Raw genomic sequence first — 10,368 nt, forward strand, 5'->3', positions numbered from 1 at the left:
TGGGAGATGAATGTGCTTGTTTGAGGATAAATTGTGTCTAAATATGGGTGCACCCAAAAGTCCTTTCAGAGCGAAGCAAGACTAACTTCTTAAATGACAAATGGGTGTTGTCTGTTTGCTGGTGCTGCTCACAGCTCTGCATAGTAAGTAGAATAAGCCGAAATGAATAACATACCACTGCCTTGGGGGAGTTTATGATATACAGACACAGTGGTTATTTAGCAGATGTCTCCTGGCCCTGCAGGACACTTTATTATTATGTGTTTAACAGTATCTGGAGTGTTTGGTGCAAAGGGTGAATTTTTACGTCCCGATGAAGAGAATCTGTGTCAGAATTAGGTGAAAGCTTGCTGAAGTCATTGAGACTTTTTCTTTTGACTCAAGTTTTGGGGACCTGCTATTCCATGCACAGAGAAGTCTGAGCAGTGCCAGGGAATCTGAAGTGTGAGCAGGAGACAAGAAGCACAAATGGAGGACAAAGACTCAGAAGGGGAGTGAATGAGAAGAGACAAGGAGAGAGAGAGCTTAGACTAAAGGGAGAGGTAAAGAAAGCTTTGAATGTGAGATGGAGAATTTGATATTCTGCTTTGTGAGTGTGCAAGTTCGTGAATACAGTTCTATCACACAAAATGCTCTTCCTTTGCAAATCTCTGTCACCCTCCTTGACCTATAATCGTTTTGATAAGAGAGCACCAGGATCATGGAGATGAGGCTATTCACACTCTTTAAAACCTTGTTTCAGAGTCCATTATGTGGGATTTTTTTGGCAACACTAATATATGGAAATTCTTCTGAGTGCAGTGGGAGTCTGTGTGTTGCCCTGTTTTCTTTTTCAGTTAGTAGGGTTTGGTCTGTGTTAGTTATTTGCATCCAACAAAGGGTGACTGTAGGCTCAGATGAAAGAGCAGCTCAGCATTTATATTCAAGGATTTAAGAGATGAGCTCTTTCTTCCCACATGAAATAAAAAACGTTTATCCTAGTACCTAATGGCTTCCACACAAATTTTTTCTCTTCAGCGTAGTTCGGCCTTTCATTCTAAACTGGCTGGTAAGTGGAAGCTGACCCACTTTTATCTGGCGGCCTGCGTTAATGTGCTTTTGTGGAAGCCAATTATGATATCAGCATTGCTCTGTAGAGTATTCCCAGCAACTCCGCAGTATCATAACAACAGCTGCACAAAATCTCTCTCTAACTCTTTTGCCAACTTTGTGCACATTTGCAAAACATGCAGTACCTGCTTGCTATGGGGAATCCATGCTGTACATGTAAAAAAAATTTTTTTAAGTGTTAATTTTGTCTTTAGCAGGACCTGGCATAGTGCAATAATATCGCTACCTTATGAAGAAAAATAGTTGTCTGAATTCCCATTATTTCCTTTTCAGATCCCTTTTATTTCCAAAGCTCTATTTATGTAAAGATATGATACAAGCAGAATTTACTTTTAAATAGCATTTTAAAGTATTATTTTATATGTCAGTTTTCACTAGGAGAACAGTCAAAATGCAAGAAGTTGCACTTTGTTTCCTTCAGATGTTCTGCTAATGAACGATTTGATGCTGATTGCTTTGTGCTGTACCAGGATCACAAAGGGATATTGTCTTTTGTAACTGGCATGAAGATACCATAAGTAAAAGTATGTCACTTACTCGGTTGGTCCCCCCAGTTCTCTGCCATGGCATGGCATAGTGATGATGAAAACTGTTCAGATCAATGGGTGCTTTCCTACAGGAATTCATAAGTGGTACCTCTAGATCATACTCCTGCCGCCATAATCTTCATTGCCTAGTGCCAAGGGTGGAGCAGCACAAAAAAATTCCTTACATCTCCTTTTCCTGAGGGCACTGTAGCTTGAACTTACATTAGCCAGACCTAGGACACTAAGGTTTTATAAGGAATTTCTTTAAAAAGTGGGAAGTTTTTGATCTATGTATCTTTTGCGGTTGTCCGGTTCTTTTGTACCTAGCACAGATATCCTGAGGTTACTGAAGAATTTAGGTTCTGTTGATAAATGAAACATATCTAGACAGCTAGAATCCAGATAATTTTAATAGCTCATTAGACAGATCTTTGGAGTTCCTGAACTCCAGTATGAGTTGCACGTGCTCAGCAACTTTCAAGATCCGGTTCTTAATCTGTGATTGCAACAAGAAATGACTTGTTGATAACTTCATACATTAAAAATTTTATCAGCTCTCAAACTGATAACATTGGGAGGCAACCAACCATGAAAATTAAAATAGTGATGATTTATTAAGGGCTGTTATTCAAGGATTGTATTCCTTATCAGGACTTATAATTAACAAAACTGTTTTCCTCCTTTAGCCAGAAATAGCCCATAATGATTTCCAGAGGCTATTTTCCTTATGGGGTTTTTTTGCTTGTTGTTGCTTCACAAAACCAAGGAATTTGCATCTCTTGTTAACTGAGGTTTTTAAACGCCTTGTCATTACAGTATTGGATCAATACGAACATTTAATAAAACTGCCAATTTTTTCAAATATCCTGACATGAGTAGCAGCATAGTTTATTTCAAAAGGCAACGAGCTGGAGGTCAGGAGACTGGCTTCAGTCTCAGAACCGTTGCAGGCTCAATGTGGGACCTCAGATCAATTCCCCTTTTGGGGCTGCCGGTTTTTTTTCCTCCACCACTAATGTAATTTCTCCTTAGGCTGCACTCACTCCTTAGCTTTTGCAGTACCTAACCCAGCAGCTGGGACCATTTGATACCACAATCCAATTATTATATTAATAATAAATGAATTGTATAATTGTAATCTTAAATTTAGCTGAATACCTGATTTTCCATTTGCGTGCTAGTTGATTGTCCCACCTGCCTCACTTCAGCTACAGTTTGGGGTATTAAAAGCCCTCCAGATTTTCTGTCAATAAATTATTCATCCATCTTATAATTTTAAGGTTTGAGTGATAGGTAGTGTCTGACAACTGATATTGATCTGAGAGCCCAGAGGTACGAATCTCCAAAAATCATGAGCCAGTGTCATGAAATAATGTCCAGTTGGAATGAAGACCAGGCAGTGCTACTTATATACTGATGAGATGAAATAGAGGAAACTAGACTTGTCCTTTGCCAGTGGATAAATTGGAAGAAAGGAAGCGGGGGAGTGGGGGGAAAAAAAATTAAGACCAGTAGTACCTGTGTGGAAGAGCGAAGGAACAGGGCATATTCAGTCAAACAAATAGCTGAGGAGAGACGAGTCTGTCTGCATGAATCTGAGAGATGGCATACAGAAGACTTGAGCCAAGTATTTTCAGTCAGCAAGAACAGAGAAGTAGTAATGTGTATGAGATAAACAATGGGAAATTCAAGCTGACAGTTTCCTGACATCTGTCACGTCTGAGCAGCAGGACAAGCCAGCAGCAGAAGCAGTAGAACTGCCTCTTGTAGAGAAAGGGGCTTGTGTCTCTCTGGATTTTGCTGTTTTGTCCTCATTAGCCCAATAAAAATAACACGAGAAGCAAACCACAGCAAAAGAGAGTAACCTAACTGTAACTCCAGCTGTTCCATACTAACTAAACTGTAACTCTACTGTTTCATACAAGAAAAATGTATCCTGACTACTCATAAATCAGTTTAGATGGAAGTTAGAATGTTTCTAGCCATGAAAGCAATTTGTTTCTAGCTCACCGCCCAGTGTGGCAGCAAGGATGGGGTTCAGAAAGCATCTGCATAAACTGAAGACGGATATTGCTGAAGTGTTTTTGTCAGGTTGCTGGCAGGGACAGAAGACTTTATTATCCTGCAGAAACTTTGATTCCTAGAGCCTATATTCCTAAACCTGTTAGGGAGGGAGCCTTGCTGGCAGCTAACTGATCAGACAGTTTCACTTTTCACTTCTCTGTAAAAGGGAATGGAATCTCTTTCGTTTAACAAAAAGAGGAGCTGATGAGACACAGCAGGATGATTTAGGGCTCAGCTCCCAAAGCAGTATGTTTCAACTGGAATCTTTTCTTAGCAAGGCTTGTGTGATCAGCCCTTTTCCCCCAAAGAAAACAACGTCAATTGAGAGAGATTCGCTGAGGGAGATGAGTGAATTGCAGGAAAAAATCCTACAGGGAAGGTCATGGCTATTTATTTCTGATTGGGGCCTCAAGTGATGACTTTGAATTAACATCTGTGATTGCTGTGGCGGTAAGAAGACATTGATGCACAATAATGCAAAACCACTTCATCCTGACAGGGGCTGTGAAGGACATAATGGATTTTTGACATACAGAAAAATACATCATGTCTTTTTCTGCTAAGGGGTCATTTGCATGTTCAAGGTGAATGGTGTTACTGGAAGGAAACAGGGCATCTCTTCAGTCTCAGCTGCTGCTGTTAACATTTTTCTTGGGTATTGAAGTCCTAATTCACTCTTGTTGATACATACAGCAGGTAGTTTGGGCTGGAGGAACGAATATGTGTTACAAACTGTCTTCTCTTTACCCTTGCAGTGTACCTTTGAACAAGATTTCTGTTCAGCAGCACTAGTTTCCCCATTAAACTGAAGTCTGGACTCCTGTGCTTTGCACACAGATAACTGAGTACAATGTGCTGTGCGGTGGGAGGTAGGGCAGAGGATGGAGCAGAAGTGTTAGAACAAGCCCAGCACAGTAGGTGGCAGAAAGCATGAGCGCAGCAGCTAACTTGGCCTGCCTGGAGATGGTGGGAAATCTCCAGCTGGAACAGCTTTAATGATTAAATGAAGTGTCTGGAAAGTTTTGCATAATGTGAGCTCGATGGACTTCAGGACATATTGCAAAAGCCATTTATTTGATGGCTTGAGTAGCTGTTCTGCAAGACTTTGCAGGAAGAAGTACAGGCTCTTCCTCTGGAGTTTTGATATGAGCTGGGATGAAGATTGTGGGGGAGTCTGGATTTTCCACTGACCTTTAGTTTGTGCTAAATTGTTCTCCCTTTCAGGACTTAGCTCTTGTGAGATATTACAAGCTCTAGAATTTGAACTAGGAACACATCTTTTGGCCTAATGAAGAAAAGACATGAAAAGTTGGAGGCAAGTGATGAACTAAAGGCACTTTGTTTTCTTGACTAGTTGAGTTAATCCGCTATTTATATGTAATTACGTTTTGCTGCTGGATGGTTATCATTTGTACCTGTGAGCCAAAGCATCTTGGGCACTCTGGAGTTATTCATATATGGATTTAATTATTTAAGTGATTATCTCTTATGAAATATTTTAGTTGCTTCCAGGGGTTGACACAGGTTTCTGCATGATAGCATGCTGTGCACTAGAAACCAACTCAAAATACCAGAATTCACTATGTTCAAAGCTTCTTGACTGTCAAGCAGGGATTTTCACAGTTCCCTTGCAATTTCTGCCCTTCTCCCCTAAAAAAAGCACACTGTGGACGTGACTGCAACTCATATAGCTGTGATATTGACCTGGAGAATTTGTGTTTGTATTTACGAGCAAACCAAGGGTAAGTTGTTGAATCCCAGACACATTCACATGCATGCCCGTATCTGTTTTAGGGAAAAAGCTTGGGACTTGGTTGTTTGGGGGTTTTTTTTCCACATGTGTTCAGTGTTTGCATTTAAAGTCATTTATGGAGCTCTGCAGTGCAGTCATTCGGCAGTGCGCCTATTAATGCATACAATGTGCCCTTCCAGCAAAGCCTTTCAGATGTTTTCACTGTAGCATACAGGTGCCTTGGAAAGATTTAAACTGCACCAAAAATTAAAGGACTTTTTCCAGTTCACCTGCAGGGGGAAAATGAGCATCACTTTCTTGATAGGAGATGAAAGAAATAGAGAAAAAATAGTTTTGGGCCACACATCAGAGCACTTATTTATAGTAGTTCTCATCATGGCATTTAACTTGCCCTCTGTTGAATCTTCATTTTTCACGTATCAGACACCGATAGCATAGAGCTTTACTGAGCAGAAAATGCAGTTTGTTCATATGTTTTCAAAAATAAGATTCAGATGAATTGCAATGGGAAGCAGCAACACTCTCTTTACGTCTTTTTTTAATTGTGAAAGAAACCATTGTTTATTCTAGTAAAATAACTTTTACTTCAAACCTCAGTCTGTGCAGCAAAGTTAGGCATTTATAAAAAAATCATTAAAAAAGACTCAGCAATTTATTCTTCAAAGGTTATTTTTGCTCTGCACCCCATCTAGGTTAATGTGTCTTGCTTTACAGATGAAGACAGTCATGCAAAGAAATGATTCCTTGTGCTGAAAGTTAAGCCAGGTTTATCTGCATCGGTGCAAGGCTTGGATTGTGCAGGAGGTTGGACACAATATCTGCCTCTAAGAAGTAACTATAGCTGAGACCGGGCATCCAATTGTCTGAGGAAAGAAGTGGGCACACCGTAAAACTCTGATCATTTTAAATGAGAAGATCTCCCATGAATATAGATAAATCTACTGGAACTGGCCAGTTCACTTCAGACTCCGTTCAAGTCTGTATTGTAAAAGCACAGTGATGCTGTTTTCGTACTTTGCTGTCATGCAGACAATGGAGAGAATTTCAATGGAAATATCGGCTTTGTTGTCCTAGCCTGGGCACACCTCTCTGTGGGAATTGGAGTGACTGAAGCTCCTTTGTAGAGCTACAGGCTGCTGTAAAATGTCATCTCACTTGGGAGCTGTTGCTGTTTTTCCTTCTGTTCTTTTATTTGGAAAATCTTCAATATTCCAGTGAGTCCTGGAGGCACAGACTTATGATTTTGTAATAGGGAAAAGAGGAACGCCTCTCAAGACTCAGCAAAAAGCTGAAGTGTTTCCGAGTGCCTCTATTTAAAGCAGCAGCAATTGCTTCTGTGAGGGATTTTTATGTATCTCAAAGCCTAGCTCTGTAGCTGGTAGGGTGTTGGTAAATAAAGGAGTAGGTGAAAATGATCATTTTGTGATGTATCTGGGAAGTGGGTAAAACTTCAGTGCCAGACGGAAGGTGGCTAAAACTCCCTTGCCCTCGGCACAGCTCTGACAGCAGCACAAAGGGAGCTATAAGCAAGTTACTTCAGGTTTTGAGTAACAGAAGGAACTGGAGATCAGAGATGAGATTTTCTGTAGTTGGAGTGGAAGAGGGAGGGGATTCTCGCTTCACAGGCATCCAGTGCAGGTCACCATTGCTAGTCAAGCCCAAGAGCGTTGAATGGAAAAAGCCATTAAGAGAAACAGTCAAGATGGAAATAAACTCATCTAGCTACAGACTTCCACAGCTGGTCCAGTCATGCCGACCCTTTTAAAGAGTGAAGAGAAATAGGCACTTCTGCAGGGTAATCCTTTTTCTTATCTCTTATATGGCCACCTCAGGATGAAGTGAATTATACCCTGGAAGTGACTGTTCCTCTTCTTTGACTGTAGAATGAGTCTAGATAACCAACTCAGACCAGATCTTTACAGTAAAGGGATCCCCAACTTGGATAAAATCATCCCACCGTCAGGCATTTGAACTAGGAAAGAGGAAGAGACTCCTCCAAAAACGTTTTTCCCTTTTTGTAGAGTATGGGATGGGGCTGAGATTACATGCAGGCCTGGAGCTCGGTGCTGTTAATGGCATAACAGTGGCATAGATTCCTGCCAGCCTGCCAAACACACTTGCTGGTAGGCAAGGATTCTTTTCAAACCTGTGGATAAGGCTTGAACGTCCTTGGTTTATGCCAGTTATGCTTCTGAAAGTTGTCACTTGTCATGTTTTTAGCTGTAGTATTGATTTTGTTAAGAAATTCTGATTGTTTTGCCTCCAAGAAACAAATGTACGAGTGTTCCTGAGGGTTCCTGTTTTGACTGAAAATGGAAGATGAGAAAAAATCTGTTTTGGTAGTGGGTGACAGATAAGTCCCAGCTTACTACGACGAGGAATCTCGGATAGATCACTGGAGCTGGCCATTAGACAAAGCACAGTTGGGACACAGTTTTAATGACCAAATTTTTCTTCCAGAAATGGCAGTGTGTGGAAGATGCCAGTGGAAAGCTCAAGCTACACAAGTGCAAGGGAATGGCAAGCTTCGCAGCTGCAGGCAACAGCAAAGGCACTTCCAATATTTTGCCCAAGTATTACAACAGGAATAGTGAAAACTGCCATTGTGAAGAGAATGAATACAAGCTGAGCCATGTCGGACGGAGAAAGAAACTCTTCTCCAAGAAAAGTAAGCGAACCCACTGTATCTTCTGTCTCTGCCTTAGAAAACTGTTAGGAGTTTGTTCACTAACACACATAATTGTCCTGATTTTGATGGGCATTGAATTCTATCAGCATATTTACTATGTATCTACCCATGAAAGTGTGCCTTGTATTGGACAATCAGGTTTGAAAATATCTATCTGTAGGAAGAGGAGTCTTTTCATCCAAAATAGGGTCCTGCATTTGTGGCTTTCAAAACTGGGAAAACAGTACACACACCGAAGTGGCTAATAGCACATCCTTACATAGGCCATGATACATGAACAATGTTTTACAGCAAATACTCCAGTTTTCAGTAGGTACTGCAATGCTTGGAGCCGTTACTGCAGTAATTTATTTTTAATAAGGAGGCGTGTGCTTTCTTACAGAAGCTGCTTGCTTCTAACATCCTTTCCTTGCGCTCAGTCAGCAGAGACAAGGCTGACTTTTAACCAAAGATCACGTCCAAAGGGGATGACTCTGTTTGTAGTTTCTTTGGCACAGATCAGGTGCTTTTTCAGAAAGCCCGTTCCACTGGCTCTGTATTAAGCCTTGCTCAGACTAACATCTATATTTGAAGTACATAGTCTAATTATAGATTAAAGAGGCAAACGGCAGCACAGAATTATTATTCACTTGTAATGTTTCTTTCGTCTCACTCCACAAATACAGAGCCTTAATTATTTAGCAGATTAGTCTTTCTGTATAATGACCTGGCACAAGCTTCAAACAGAGAGTTTAAATTGATTTTCTCCCATTATATTTGCCTTGCAAGCTGATTAGTACCTACTAAGCTAATTTTTAGTTGAAAAAAATTATTGGTTCCAGGATGAAATTACCCAGCTATACTTGCTGTTTAAATATGTGGCACAGCAGATAATCTTTAAGTAACACTAGAACTTGCAGTTCAATTAACTTTTTTTTTTTTTAAGTCACACAGAAGAAAGTTCAGTCATGGGGAGTCAAATAACAGGCGTAGATAGAAGGCACTTAAATAAGAAGAGGAAAACAATTTAAGTGATGGCAACACAATGCCATCTGATAACACTTAGTTAAGTACTTTCCATCTGTGTCATGCTTCCTAAACATTAACTAATTTTCACAATGTCCAGAGGAGGTGGTTACGTGTATAATTACCTTTAGTTTATGTATGAAGGAGGTTGAGGTAAAAAAAAGTGAAGGTTGCTCCTTCTAACAGAGGGATCAGAATGGTGTTTTTTCTCTATGTGCTCCTCAGAAGAGGCAGTTTATACTGTGCTCTTCAGCTCACTCGCCTCATTGAGCTGTAAGACATAAACTTTGGCAGCGTAAGAATAGGATCTTGACAATCACATTCCCATTACTTGTGTCTTGAGTAAAATAATTGGCTCCACAGATGCTTTGTTTTTCCCTCTGCCCACATGCAGGGTGTGCCGTACAGTGGAAGAGGTTAGCTTGGACCTATTGACGTAGACTCTTTGTTTTGGGGTTGGCTATTCTTTTACATGTGCTTGGCTAATAAATCACACACTGAACGCAAAAGAGCATAAAGCAATACAAGTCAGGGTGACACACCAAAGGTTTTCTGAACAGCTTACCTAGAAAGCTGGCTCACTGGCTTGTGAATGGTAAGAGTGTGACCTGAATACTGATGATGTGGATTTGGATTTTTGTGACCCGTTTCATGAGACTTGGGATAAAGTGCAGTCTGTGCTGGGTTGCATAGTTCTGAGGGTATCTTTGGGGTCTGCTGCTCAGAATTTGATGAGTGCATGGGGTCATACTGCAGCCCGGCTTGAATGCCAATAAATGGTGTTTATCAGATTGAACAATAGCTAAATAGAAAACACAAGTTTCAAACCGTACGAAGGTCATGTCCACATTAATGCCTCAGTTCACAGCAATAGTGTATTTTTGAGGGAAATACCCTGATCACTTCCTTCTGTCATGCACAATAGAAATGGATTTGCAGAGCAATTATGGTGGATGCTAATCCACAGTCATTTGCAGAAAACTAGATTGGAAGCCCTGCTTCTGGGGTCCATCAAGTGTGCTGCAAACCCTGACCGGGGTATGAGGATTGGTCTTTCAGAAAGATTAAAACAAGTCACAGGCAGTGAGAACATGTGGTCTAAAAGACCAGGCTAAATTGCTGGTAGAGGGGCTGGAGCACCAAATGCTTTGATAGAATAGTTACTTTCTAATGTAGGCACGGTCTAGACCCAGTGTCGGGTGCACCAGTGCGTTCAGCAG

General features: G+C 40.8%; 1 protein-coding gene across 2 annotated transcripts in view; it reads left to right on the forward strand.

Moving 5' to 3' along the window:
* SULF2 (sulfatase 2) overlaps positions 1–10,368 on the forward strand; it is a 59,394-nt gene that overhangs the window by 35,209 nt on the left and 13,817 nt on the right. For both annotated transcript variants that reach the window (XM_010082872.1, XM_010082874.1), the window contains exon 10: positions 7,915–8,122. In XM_010082872.1, coding sequence (XP_010081174.1) covers positions 7,915–8,122 — 208 coding nt within the window. The remainder of the gene's footprint in view (positions 1–7,914; positions 8,123–10,368) is intronic.

Source organism: Pterocles gutturalis, unplaced genomic scaffold, assembly GCF_000699245.1.
Source record: "Pterocles gutturalis isolate BGI_N339 unplaced genomic scaffold, ASM69924v1 scaffold8120, whole genome shotgun sequence".
In the NCBI taxonomy this organism is placed as follows: domain Eukaryota; kingdom Metazoa; phylum Chordata; class Aves; order Pterocliformes; family Pteroclidae; genus Pterocles; species Pterocles gutturalis.